This window comes from Eleutherodactylus coqui, chromosome 1 (genome assembly GCF_035609145.1).
Source record: "Eleutherodactylus coqui strain aEleCoq1 chromosome 1, aEleCoq1.hap1, whole genome shotgun sequence".
Taxonomy (NCBI): domain Eukaryota; kingdom Metazoa; phylum Chordata; class Amphibia; order Anura; family Eleutherodactylidae; genus Eleutherodactylus; species Eleutherodactylus coqui.
In genome coordinates, this window is record NC_089837.1 from 174,576,755 (window position 1) to 174,591,666 (window position 14,912).

At 45.5% G+C, this 14,912-nt stretch overlaps 1 protein-coding gene across 1 annotated transcript in view; it reads left to right on the forward strand.

The window, feature by feature from the left end:
- FAM83B (family with sequence similarity 83 member B) overlaps window positions 1–14,912 on the forward strand; it is an 87,163-nt gene that overhangs the window by 16,619 nt on the left and 55,632 nt on the right. Inside the window, exon 2 of the mRNA XM_066603941.1 lies at window positions 13,768–14,245. Coding sequence (XP_066460038.1) covers window positions 13,790–14,245 — 456 coding nt within the window. The 5' untranslated portion in view covers window positions 13,768–13,789. The remainder of the gene's footprint in view (window positions 1–13,767; window positions 14,246–14,912) is intronic.

Sequence of the window (14,912 nt, forward strand, 5' to 3'; positions counted from 1 at the left end):
TCTGTGACACATTAGCAGGGACACAGCACAGTTATTAAACTTAGATTATTCATTCACTAGAGGCAGTGGGGCCTTTCGTTTTCAAAAAAGGGAAAAAATTATATTTGGCCTGCAGTCTTGCGCCAATTTATTTCCTGCCTGTGAAATCAAATCACTGGTAATACAGCATGCTGAGGGGTAGGGGTAGGCCTAGAGGACGTGGACGCGGCCGAGGACGCGGAGGGCCAAGTCAGGGTGTGGGCACAGGCCAAGCTCCTGATCCAGGTGTGTCGCAGCCGACTGCTGCGCGATTAGGAGAGAGGCACGTTTCTGGCGTCCCCACATTCATCGGCCAATTAATGGGTCCACGCGGGAGACGGTTATTAGAAAATGAGCAGTGTGAGCAGGTCCTGTCCTGGATGGCAGAAAGTGCTTCGAGCAACCTATCGTCTACCCGCAGTTCTGCGCCGTCCACTGCTGCCAATCCGAATCCTCTGTCTGCTGCTCCTCCTTCCTCCCAGCCTCCTCACTCCACTACAATAACACCTGCTCAGGAGCGGGAGCACTCCCAGGAACTGTTCTCGGGCCCCTGCTTAGATTGGGCAGCAGCGGTTCCTCTCCCACCAGAGGAGTTTATCGTCACTGATGCCCAACCATTCGAAAGTTCCCGGGGTCCGGGGGAAGAGGCTGGGGACTTCCGCCAACTGTCTCAACAACTTTCTGTGGGTGAGGAGGACGATGACGATCAGACACAGTTATCTTGCAGTGAGGTAGTAGTAAGGGCAGTAAGTCCGAGGGAGCAGCGCACAGAGGATTCGGAGGAAGAGCAGCAGGACGATGAGGTGACTGACCCCACCTGGTGTGCAACGCTTACTCAGGAGGACAGGTCTTCAGAGGGGGAGTCAAGGGCATCAGCAGGGCAGGTTGCAAGAGGCAGTGCGGTGGCCAGGGGTAGAGGCAGGGCCAGACCGAATAATCCACCAACTGTTTCCCAAAGGGCCCCCTCGCGCCATGCCACCCTGCAGAGGCCGAGGTGCTCTAAGGTCTGGCAGTTTTTCACAGAGACGCCTGACAACCGACGAACAGTGGTGTGCAACCTTTGTCGCGCAAAGCTCAGCCGGGGAGCCAACACCAACAGCCTCACCACCACCACCATGCGCAGACATATGATGGCCAAGCACCCCGCAAGGTGGGACGAAGGCCGTTCAGCGCCTCCGGTTTGCACCCCTGCCTCTCCCCCTGTGCCCCAACCTGCCACTGAGATGCAACCCCCCTCTCAGGACACAGGCACTACCGCCTCATGGCCTGCACCCACACCCTCACCTCCGCTGTCTTCGGCCCCATCCAGCAGTGTAGCTCAGCGCACCGTCCAGCCGTCGCTTGCGCAACTGTTGGAGCGCAAGCGCAAGTACGCCGCCACGCACCCGCACGCTCAAACGTTAACCGTCCGCATAGCAAAATTCATCAGCCTTGAGATGCTGCCGTATAGGGTTGTGGAAACGGAGTCCTTCAAAAGTATCATGGAGGCGGCGGCCCCGCGCTACTCAGTTCCCAGTCGCCACTACTTTTCCCGATGTGCCGTCCCAGCCCTGCACGACCACGTCTCCCGCAACATTGTACGCGCCCTCACCAATGCGGTTACTGCCACGGTCCACTTAACTACGGACACGTGGACAAGCACAGGCGGGCAGGGCCACTACATCTCCCTGATGGCACATTGGGTGAATTTAGTGGAGGCTGGGACAGAGTCAGAGCCCGGGACCGCTCACGTCCTACCCACCCCCAGAATTGCGGGCCCCAGCTCTGTGGTGGTATCTGCGGAGGTGTATGCTTCCTCCACTAAAGCACCCTCCTCCTCCTCCTCATCCTCCTCTGTCTCGCAATCAAGATGTGTTAGCAGCAGCATGTCGCCAGCAGTCGGTGTCGCGCGGTGTGGCAGCACAGCGGTGGGCAAGCGTCAGCAGGCCGTGCTGAAACTACTCAGCTTAGGCGATAAGAGGCACACGGCCCACGAACTGCTGCAGGGTCTGACACAGCAGACCGACCGCTGGCTTGCGCCGCTGAGCCTCCAACCGGGCATGGTCGTGTGTGACAACGGCCGTAACCTGGTGGCGGCTCTGCAGCTCGGCAGCCTCACGCACGTGCCATGCCTGGCCCACGTCTTTAATTTGGTGGTTCAGCACTTTCTGAAAAGCTACCCACGCTTGTCAGACCTGCTCGTAAAGGCGCGCTGGCTCTGCGCACATTTTCGCAAGTCCCACACGGACGCTGCCACCCTGCGCACCCTGCAACATCACTTTAAGCTGCCAGTGCACCGACTGCTGTGCGACGTGCCCACACGGTGGAACTCTACGCTCCACATGTTGGCCAGGCTCTATGAACAACGTAGAGCTATAGTCGAATACCAACTCCAACATGAGCGGCGCAGTGGGAGTCAGCCTCCTCAATTCCTTTCAGAAGAGTGGGCCTGGTTGGCAGACATCTGCCATGTCCTTGGTAATTTTGAGGAGTCTACCCAGGTGGTGAGCGGCGATGCTACAATCATTAGCGTCACCATTCCTCTGCTATGCATCTTGAGAAATTCCCTGCAAACCATAAAGGCAGCTGCTTTGCGCTCGGAAACGGGGGCGGGGGAAGACAGTATGCCGCTGGATAGTCAGGGCACCCTCCTGTCTATTTCTCAGCGCGTACAGGAGGAGGAGGAGGAGCATGAGGAGGATGAGGAGGAGGGGGAAGAGACAGCTTGGGCCGCTGCTGACGGTACACCGGCTGATTGCCTGTCATCCTTTCAGCGTGTATGGCCTGAGGAGGAGGAGGAGGAGGAGGAGGATCCTGAAAGTGATCTTCCTAGTGAAGACAGCCATGTGTTGCGTACAGGTACCCTGGCACACATGGCTGACTTCATGTTAGGATGCCTTTCTCGTGACCCTCGCGTTGCACGCATTCTGGCCACGACGGATTACTGGGTGTACACACTGCTCGATCCACGGTATAAGGAGAACCTGCCCACTCTGATTCCCGAAGAGGAAAGGGGTTCGAGAGTGTTGCTATACCACAGGACCCTTGCGGACAAGCTGATGGTAAAATTCCCAGCCGACAGCGCTAGTGGCAGAAGGCACAGTACCGAGGGCAAGGTAGCAGGGGATGTGCGTAGATCGAGCAGCATGTACATCCCAGGCAGTGCAACAGTCTTTAAGGGCCTGGCCAGCTTTATGGCTCCCCACCAAGACTGTGTCACCGCTCCCCAGTCACGGCTGAGTCGGCGGGAGCACTGTAAAAGGATGGTGAGGGAGTACGTAGCGGATCGCACGACCATCCTTGGTGACGCCTCTGCCCCCTACAACTACTGGGTGTCGAAGCTGGACACGTGGCCTGAACTCGCGCTGTATGCCCTGGAGGTGCTTGCTTGTCCTGCGGCTACCGTCTTGTCGGAGAGGGTGTTTAGTGCGGCTGAGGGAATCATCACAGATAAGCGTAGCCGCTTGTCAACCGACAGTGCCGACAGGCTAACACTCATCAAGATGAACAAAGGCTGGATTTCCCCAGACTTCTGTTCTCCACCAGCGGACAGCAGCAATACGTAAGCAATACGTAGGCTGCACCCGCGGATGGAAGCTACGTTCTCTCTCACCATCCAAAACGGGGACATTTCTGCTTCATCAATCTGTGTCTAATATTCCTCCTCCTCCTCCTGCTCCTCCTCCTGAAACCTCACGTAATCACGCTGAACGGGCAATTTTTCTTAGGGCCACAAGGCTCACTCAAATAATTTTTCTGAACAATTTTTATAAGTTTCAATGCGCTTAAAAGCGTTGGAACTTTAACTTGAACCAATTTTTCGTTACACTGGGCTGCCTCCAGGCCTAGTTACCACTTAAGCCACATTAACCAAAGCGATTCACCTGCCATCTTGGTTGGGCATGGCCAATTTTTACTGAGGTACATTAGTACTGTTGGTACACCAAATTTTTGGGGCCCTCACCTACAGTGTAATCATAGCAATTTGTATGTTCTTCGCCTGCACTCATGGTACAGAAAGGTGTGTGGGGTTGGCCTACACTTTAGCTACATAAATGTAACTTGGGCCTTGGCTATACTAAGGCTACTGAAATGGAACTAAGACTGCGCTCCCGCTATACTGCTGCTTCGGAATTGTTACTGGGGCCTGTCTTGAGTGCTACTATTGCTGACATGGAACGAAGACTGCGCTCCCGCTATACTGCTGCTTCGGAATTGTTACTGGGGCCTGTCTTGAGTGCTACTATTGCTGACATGGAACGAAGACTGCGTTCCCGCTATACTGCTGCTTCGGAATTGTTACTGGGGCCTGTCTTGAGTGCTACTATTGCTGACATGGAACGAAGACTGCGCTCCCGCTATACTGCTGCTAGTGATATGTTAGTGGGGCCTGTCCTAATGCTACGGCTGAAATGTTACGAATTCTGGCCTCTGCCTATACCGCTGCTAATGGTATGTCTCTGGGGTGTGGAAACAGAGGCTTCCCAAAGATATGATGGCAGCGAGGCCATTTCCCACCAACGCGGTTACTGTAAAGGTGCATATAACCATGGACACGTGGAGAGGACACGTAGTGCCTCAAAAACATCCCCCTCCTCCTCCAACAGGGAAAACATTCTTGGCAAATGTCTTTGCATTGGTTCGTCTGGTGGCAGTCCAAGAATTTCACCTTTACCGACACAACGAGAGCCCCCACACCATCCCCCCGCCACGGCCCACTTAATCCTGGCCGCATTCCGAAAACCAACAAAATACAACCGTGCTACTAGGTCCGCAGTCACCACCACATTACCACCAACGCGGTTACTGTAAAGGTGCATATAACCACGGACACGTGGAGAGGACACGTAGTGCCTCAAAAACATCCCCCTCCTCCTCCAACAGGGAAAACATTCTTGGCAAATGTCTTTGCATTGGTTCGTCTGGTGGCAGTCCAAGAATTTCACCTTTACCGACACAACGAGAGCCCCCACACCATCCCCCCGCCACGGCCCACTTAATCCTGGCCGCATTCCGAAAACCAACAAAATACAACCGTGCTACTAGGTCCGCAGTCACCACCACATTACCACCAACGCGGTTACTGTAAAGGTGCATATAACCACGGACACATGGAGAGGACACGTAGTGCCTCAAAAACATCCCCCTCCTCCTCCAACAGGGAAAACATTCTTGGCAAATGTCTTTGCATTGGTTCGTCTGGTGGCAGTCCAAGAATTTCACCTTTACCGACACAACGAGAGCCCCCACACCATCCCCCCGCCACGGCCCACTTAATCCTGGCCGCATTCCGAAAACCAACAAAATACAACCGTGCTACTAGGTCCGCAGTCACCACCACATTACCACCAACGCGGTTACTGTAAAGGTGCATATAACCACGGACACGTGGAGAGGACACGTAGTGCCTCAAAAACATCCCCCTCCTCCTCCAACAGGGAAAACATTCTTGGCAAATGTCTTTGCATTGGTTCGTCTGGTGGCAGTCCAAGAATTTCACCTTTACCGACACAACGAGAGCCCCCACACCATCCCCCCGCCACGGCCCACTTAATCCTGGCCGCATTCCGAAAACCAACAAAATACAACCGTGCTACTAGGTCCGCAGTCACCACCACATTACCACCAACGCGGTTACTGTAAAGGTGCATATAACCACGGACACGTGGAGAGGACACGTAGGGCCTCAAAAACATCCCCCTCCTCCTCCAACAGGGAAAACATTCTTGGCAAATGTCTTTGCATTGGTTCGTCTGGTGGCAGTCCAAGAATTTCACCTTTACCGACACAACGAGAGCCCCCACACCATCCCCCCGCCACGGCCCACTTAATCCTGGCCGCATTCCGAAAACCAACAAAATACAACCGTGCTACTAGGTCCTCAGTCACCACCACATTACCACCAACGCGGTTACTGTTAAGGTACATATTACCAGTCTGACTGGGGCATGCAGACACCTTGACAGAATGAATAGTGTGTGGCACATAGGTTCCCCATTGCTATGCCCACGTGTGCAGCTCCTGATGGCGGTGGCACAGGATTCTATTTCTCATTGCTTCTGTACAGCATTGTGGGCTATCGCCCCTCCCCTTTTAAAGAGGGCCGCTGCCTAGCCATGCCAACCCTCTGCAGTGTGTGCCAGCGGTTCCTCCTCATGGCAGACGCACTTCTAAATAGACATGAGTGTGGCGTGGCATGAGGGCAGCTGAAGGCTGCGCAGGGACACTTTGGTGTGCGCTGTGGGGGGGAGGGGGGGCGGTTGGTCAGCATGTAACCCAGGAGAAGTGGCAGCGGAGTGTCATCCAGGCAGTGATTGTGCTTTGTTGTAGCTAGTGTGGTGCTTAGCAAAGGTATGCCATGCTAATGAGGGCTTTTCAGAAGTAAAAGTTGTTGGGAGGGGGGGGGGCCCACTCTTGCCGGTATTGTGGCTTAATAGTGGGACCTGTGAACTTGAGATGCAGCCCAACATGTAGCCCCTCGCCTGCCCTATCCGTTTCTGTGTCATTCCCATCACTTTCTTGAATTGCCCAGATTTTCACACATGAAAACCTTAGCGAGCATCGGCGAAATACAAAAATGCTCTGGTCGCCCATTGACTTCAATGGGGTTCGTTGTTCGAAACGAACCCTCGAGCATCGCGGGTAGTTCGTTCCGAATAACGAACACCCGAACATTTTGGTGTTCGCTCATCTCTACTCATTATATCAGGCGGCTACTTTGAAGAGTCAAAAATCTAGATATAGTTTGGTGAAACAAAGTTAATCCATTATTTTCATCCTAACTTGTTTACTTGTTCTTTGCTTTCATTTCAACGTACTTTTGAGACATTAAACTGTTTAAACATCAATAAAAAAATAGAAAAATGTAGGTGTTCTAAAACTTTTGACCGGTAGTGTACATCTTCTGTACTGTTCTTTATCTGTGCTAGGATGAGCTGATTCTTTGGACACCAGGTGAGGCGTGTTCTGAAGCTTCTGTCCTCCACATAGAAAAAGCTTTACAGCTTCCAGCAGCTATTTCTGACTTTCTTTATAAGGATTACTTTTGTCTGTTTTAGTTATTGGCTTCTTTTTCTTTGATTTTCATTGTGTAACTTTTCACTGATAATTTGGAACCTTTTGAACATATTACCAGTTGGGAGCAGAGAAACAGAAAGCTCTTTCCATCACAAGGTAAAAAAAAATGGAACTGACCAGACCCCGTTGACTTTAACCTCTTCCCTCCCCATGATGTAAGGGTATGTCATGGGAGCGGGGTACTTCCTGCAAAATGACGTACCCTACCATCATTGGAATAGCGCGAGATCATGACTAATGTTGCGCTATTCCGCAGCGGGAACCCCGGCTGTCAGTCATAGCCGGCCTCCCGCTGCACCCCCCCCCTCCTTGCTGTTAACTCCTTGCCTGCCACGATCTATATAAATTGCGGCATGGGAAGGGTTCACAGAGGGAGCGCGCTCCCTCTGTGAAGTTGACAGGCTCTCACGATATAATCGCAGAGAGCCCTGCCTGTTGCCATGGCAACAGGACGCCACATACTGGCGTCCTGTATTGCCAGTGCCTGGGATCGCTGTATAAGCGATAAGGCATGGCAGGACAGAAGTCCTGCCATGCCTTATCACAGCGATCATAAGTGCTGTGCTTTAAGTCCCTTGAGGGACATTGATGGTGTAAAAAATGCTAATAAAAAAGGTACAAAAGAGAAAAATGTAAACAATAATGTAAAAAAAAACCCTTTTTTCATGCTTTTTCTCATATTAGCATAAAAAAAGGTAAAAAAAATTTAAATGGCACATATTTGGTATTGATGCGTCCGTAACGACATGTGCAAAAAACGTTTTAAAAAAATGCAAAAAACAGAGGCAAAATGCTAACTTTTAGTATTTTGCCTCCCAAAAAATGCAGTAAAAGTAATCAAAAAAGCCATATATTCCCCGAAATGGTACCAATAAAATCTATAGCTCGTCTCGCAAAAAATAAGCCCTCACAGAGCTCCGTACATAGAAAAAGAAAAACGTTACAGGACTTTGAATGCAGCGATATAGAAATAAAAAAGACTTTCAAAAAAAGGGTTTTTATTGCAAAAAAGTGGAAAAACCTAAAAAAAATATAATAATTTTGATATCGCTATAATCGTACGGACCTGCAGAAAAAATGTATTGTGTCATTTATGCCGCATGATTAACGCTGTAAAAAGAAAACCAAAAAATCTATGGCAGAATTGATGCGTTTTCTCTCCCTGTTATCATAAAAAAAATAATAAAAGTTTTACAATATAGTCAATGTACCCAAAAATGGCACCGATAAAAACTACAGTTCGCCACGCAAAAAACAAACCCTCATACGGCCGCGTCGACAAAAAAGTAAAAAAGTTATGACTTTCGAAAAATGGAGAAGAAAATCCGCCAAAAATTGTTGCGTCCTTAAGCCCAAAATAGGCCATGTCCTTAAGGGGTTAATGGGGTCTGTTCAGCTTCCATAACACTCTCTAGCACTTTCCTGGACAAATAGCCCAGCATGATGTACTATTTTGTCCTAGATTTTAATGGAAATCTGTGACAGAGGTTCCCAACAGAACTGCAGTCACAGATGTATAGTAAACCAGACCTTATAGTCTGGGCTTGGCATAGATTCTCACTTTGATGTCTGTAACAATTATCTTTTGTCTCCCTTCCTCTTTCAAGTGAATGCAAATAGCAATTAGTGCAACATTCTTGTGTAAATGCAAGTCAGATCCAGAAAACATTTCAGATACCTGTAAAGGGACAGTAAAAAAATATGAAAATACGCTTTTCAATTGAACAATATGTCATTGATCTAGAAGAGATTATACTTAGTACCAATTTTTTCACCTTGATTATAAAATAATTATCTCTATCCCATATATTTTTCTATATGCGGCTCATACTAACCACATATATTTTTGCTTTCATTTTCTAATGTGCATGCGCAACATGACAGCTTAAATTGGATTAGTTTCTATTTGTAAAACTCACTGTAGTTCTGCCCTACAAAGGTTGCTTGCCTGTCTGCTGACACTCTAGATTCTGCTCTAATGGTGTAGTGGAATTCGTTCCATGCAGAAAATCTGCAACAAAATCCATGTCAAATTCTACGTCAAAAGCTGTGTCAGGGCAAAAACATATGGGCTCATGTGCTATTATGCTCGCCACTACGGAGTGTATTAGTGCATGAACCAAGGATTTTTTTTTCTTTTAGACTATTCAGCGGGAGGGTAGGTCCTGCCTTGTCTTTCTCGTGTGAAGTATTAACTATGTGTGAGAAAGATAGGGCAAAGCCTATCTTTTCTTGCACGTAGTATTAATGCGCAAGAATCCTGAAAGTGGAAACAAAACCATTGAAGTCAATGATTTTGTTTCATCCTGTTTTGCCCCCATGTGTTTAAGCCATCAAAGTTCACTTATGCATATTTGAATGTAACTCTTAATGCGTATTCACAGCACACTTTACTCCTTTAATTGAAAGGGTGAAATCAGCTGTAGATCTGCATCAAAAACATCATCAAAAATACACAACGTACGGTGCAGGTTTTGACTTGCTCCTGTTGTTAGGGCAAAGTAACTGTCAACCTAACAATACCCTGTGCCAAATGACACAGAGAATAGTATATTGGCATACAGAAGTATGCTAATACGTTATACATTTAAAATAAAGATGTAAAACAGTAATTTCTTAATGGAATTAAAGGGCTACTCTGGTCATTTTTTTTCATTCATGATGTAATTATTCTCCTAGTATATATGGCCACCTGCAGACGGGCGAGTCGGATCCGGCGGCGAGAATTCTTGCTGCGGGACCCGACCCGAGCGCCTGCAGGGACCAGCGCGTACTCACCCGCGCCTGCCAGCTCCGGCTGTTTGATGTGCCAGCTTGCCGGGCAGCCGGGGCATGCGCAGACCGGAGCCGTCAGCCGGTGAGTGACGTTTCTGTCCGGGGCTCTGCGAGCCACCACAGAAATAGAGCATACCGCGATTTGTTTGCCGCGTGATATTTCACGCGGCCAAATCGCGGCCGTCTGCATAGGATTGCGTTTGTTAACGCAATCCTATGCATGCTTCCAGCAGCGGAAATTCCGTGGGAAATCCCGCTGCGGATTTCCGCTCGTGTGCAGGCGGCCTATAAGTGAGTTAGTGTTACTTTGTTTAGCTATTCCTTTCAATCTGAAACTCCCAGCCTCCTCCTCAGACGTTAAGTAATCTCAATTCTGATCAGCACAGATCTACTCGGGGTTTTGCTGTCTGAAACTGGACAATTTCGCAGTCTCTGTGACGCTGTTAAAAGGACTATCACAGAACTGCTTGGAGGGAGACACAGACAGACACTCCTACCAGTTACGGATGATGATAAAACAGTTACTGTCACGCATTTATAATAGAGGAGATCATAGCTCATTCTTCTGACTGTAGATTATTTAGGTCTTATGAAGAAGCTAATGATAAGAAAAGTACTATAGTTGTATCCTGCTGTGCTGATGCATCATAAAATTGATTTGAAACTTAAAGATAAAAAAATCTCACTATCAAGATGGTGTCTGATAAGTATCAGACAAGAGGCTCCACTGCATGGAAGAGGTTGCAATACCCAGAGGAGACCTCCACAGTGTGATAGGCCATCGGATGATTGGGGCATGGATGGAAAAATGTGTTTTTGCTGGAGTGGTCCTTTAAAGAGGTTGGCTGACAAAACAAGCTTAACGCCTATCTATAGAATTGAGGGAAAGTATCTGATTCATGAGGTTCTGAGTGCAGTACCATTCTATTCATTTTTATGTGATTATTCCCAGCAAGATAAATTAAGTAATCTTGTAGATATGATACCTTTTAATGGCTAACAAATATACATGATGTTATAGCAAGTTTTGAAACCTCTCAGGATTCTTCCTCCGGCTTAATGGAATAGATCCAAAGAGGCATGAATATATATACATACGTTCATTCATTTTTATGGAACTACCAGGGATAGCTGGGTACAAACGCATGGTTATCTCTGGAAGTTCCATTGAAGTGAACAGAGTGGTGGTGTGTATGTATGACCGCCATTCTATTGATTTTGGGACATGTGGGACCCCTATTTTCATAAACACTGGGTGTCCAAACAGTTGGAGCCTCACTAATAAGATATTGATAGATACTGTAAGAACCTCTGCCGTCTTGTGAGGTCAGAAATCCTAGTGTAAAGACTACTCAGAATTTTCATGTCATTGTTGAGAAAAATGTACAACTATTTATTTAACAGCAAAGATCATTCAAGAGGAGAGCCCACCTTACACCCCCCCAACGGAATCACCGATATATCTCACTGATACCGGCTATAACAGTGCAAACACTGAATTTCCACACTCCACTTTCTTATGTTCACTAATAAATTGATGTCCACCCTTATAACAATTGGATGCTTGAAATTATCCCTTACTATTGCCTTTCATGTATTCTGAGATGACATAATTGGAGAACGTCTGAAGCATTTTGTGACTTTTTTGTTTTTCTTTTCTTAAAACTTTCAGGCTGAAATAAGCTGAATCTCACAGCTTTTACAAAACAACAATTCAGATTTGCCAATGATGTCACATAACTGGCACTCCAAAGGAAAATGATGTTGCTGCTTTATCTTTCCCGTCTTTTAAACAATGCAGTCTGTTAATGAAATAGTTATCTACCATACACATTTCAAAGCTGCTTTGATTATTTATGATTTTAATATATAATGGCTTATTAAAATGATGCTTTGATGATTATGCTCTTTCTGAAGATTTACTTTGCTCCATTAGGGAAGGGTGCAATTAGGGTGAGGTTATCATCCCCATGTCATCATCATGTGTCATCGCCAGACTTTTAGATCAACATCTCACATTGTTGTATTCTGCTAGAAAGTAGAATATATTTTTGAAATCTATCTATCTATTTATCTACCGTATTTCCCCTAAAATAAGACAGTGTCTTATATTAATTTTTGTTCAAAAATGTTTAACTTTTTTACATGTATAGCTGCCTGGACACTATTTAAATTGACTTTTTTTAATTAACTGTTAGCAGGGCTTAATTTTGGAGTAGAGCTTATATTTCAAGCATCCTCAAAAAGCCTGAAAAATCATTTTGCATCCTCAAAAATTCTGGAAAATCATGCTATGTCTTTTTTTCAGGGTATGTCTTATTTTCAGGGAAACGGGGTATCTATCTCATATCTATCTATCTATCTATCTATCTATCTATCTATCTATCTATCTATCTATCTATCTATCTATCTCATATCTATCTGTTTCATATCTATCTATCTATCTATCTATCTAAAATATACAATATATAGACAAATTCAAAGATAGACAGATTGATTGCAATGCTGTATTCTCCCAGAATAGGCACAATAAATGGTGACAGCTGTTTTTAAGGCTTTTACATTTGTTGGGACATGATATCATACAATATATTGGACATCATTAGTCGCCTGCAGATTGTTAAGAATGTGTTTACCTGGCTATGGTATGTTGTGCTAGACATATGACACAGCGGCTAATTGACTGTCTGCCAGTGACTAGCTGCCATAGTCATGTGTAATGTACATCATGTCAAATACCAGCAAGAGAGCACAGAACTCAGTAAAAGTAAAGCAGATGTTTGCTGGATGAAAGGAACAAATATATCCGATTTGTAAATAATTATCAAATATTTAATACGGTCTCCAATAGAGATGAGCGAGCATACTCTCTAAGGCAAACTACTCGAGCGAGTAGTGCTTTATTCGAGTACCTGCCTGCTCGTCTCTAAAGATTCGGGTGCCGGCGGGGAAAGCGGTGAGTTGCAGGAGTGAGCAGGGGGGAGTGGGGGGGGGGGGGGAGAGAGTGAGGGAGAGATTTCCCCTCCATTCCTCCCCACTCTCCCCGCCGATCCCTGCCCCCCGCTGGCAGCCAAATCTTTAGAGATGAGTGGGCAGGTACTCGAATAGGGCACTACTCGCTCGAGTAGTTTGACTTAGCGAGTATGCTCGCTCATCTGTAGTCTCTAACCATATTTACTCATATTGTTTCTCATATTGTTTGTAAGAAGCAAGTCTCTGAGGTTCTCAGACAACATTTGAAAGTTGGCCTTGCTTTATAACCTAATAATATCCATTTTATGAGAATATTATATTGAACCTTGCTTCCTATGGAATCATAAAACTGGTACATGAGACTGCTTTACCATATGACTAATGAGTCTACAGTTACTGTTGATATCCAATTGTTAGAGAACCCTAGAAACTGTGTTCCTGCACATACCATCTGGAGCCATAATAGTTTATATAATGAAGCGGACTTAAAAGATTACGGCTGTTACCCTTGATTTTAGTGATAAAAATACCATAAAACTTTAGGTGTGATCAACATAAGAAATGCCTATATATTAATGAATATGAAAATAATCATTTCATGTAGCATCTACCTATAATTTATGTAAATTTTAGAATGAACTCATTATGCTGATATGCTGCCCTATATTTCAAATACGCTGTACTTATGTACTGTGTAATTACTATTAACATTAAAGTAATTCTGGTATTGATATGCCCTATAAACAAACTGCCTATTGTTTCTGCCACTTAACCACAAGCCTCTTTGAACAGGAAATAATCATGTTGTTTGAACGCATTTGTTCTCAATGAGACAGCTGCAAAGAATTTCCCACTGGCTAAAAATTAGACATAATAGCATCAATTGTCAAGTTAACAAAATACTGAAATCTGCATAATCTAATTATATTTTCTTGTATATCTCAGGTTATTGGTCTAATTTTTCAAAATGTCGGCAATAGTGGATACGCTGTCATTGCTTTCATCTTTACATGATGAAAGCCGAAGTGAAAATTTTATAGAGCCTCACTACAAAGAATGGTATCGGGTGGCCATTGATGCCCTAATTGAAGGAGGCATTGCTTCATATCAAGAGTGTCTTGTTAAGGAAAGAGCTACAGAATTTCTCGCAGAAGATGAACTCAGTTATATCACAAATCATATTAAGAAGCCGGTGGAGAGTGTGGACAATTCTCAGGGACTATCAACAGATGATAATTCATCCTCTGGAACGTATTGGCCTGTGGAGTCGGATGTAGAAGCGCCAAATCTTGACCTTGGCTGGCCATATATGTCATCGGGACAAACAGGAGCTACAGACATAAACTTATATTTTCATCCACCAAGAGGTCATCCACTCACAATCAAAGAAATGGTCAGAAAGAATATTAAGGAAGCTAGAAAGGTAAGGTATTCTTACGAATGTTACTTTAATTTTAATTAGAATTTCACTATATCTCATATACAATGGACTCCAAGTTCATAAGAAACTCTACCCACATTTGCAGCTCCAATGTTAGATGAATTACTGATTAAAGAGAATATATCATCCATTTTCATTATAATACAAGTTACTTGATAATAAATTCCCTTGAGAGAAATGAATTCATCTTTTCAGAATAAAGGATTGCCTTTTTTATGAAGGCTTAAGGGTTAGAGTTGGCTTTGAGCAATCATGTTCATTGTTAGCCAGCAGTGAATGTCAGTGAAAAGGTATATACACCTTTAACTATCTTCCACCAGAATCAATTAGACTATAATGCGGTGAGCTTAAATCATGAATACAACCATGTACCTGGATCCCAGAATGGTATGGAACTCATTAGATTAAATGGATGCTCCCTTATGACGGATATAGGCCTGGCTATGAAAATATCATTATTATATATTCATCCAAATCTCTACATTGAATATTCATATATTTCTGATTAGGTCACTGCAATTTTGTCTTCTTTAGACTAAATAAATGTAATTTTTAATTTTTGTACTTTGCTCTATCTGAAAGCTTAATTTGTATAGAAATAAAATTACATTCTATGCACACTGACCATGTGACTGATTGCCACATAAAT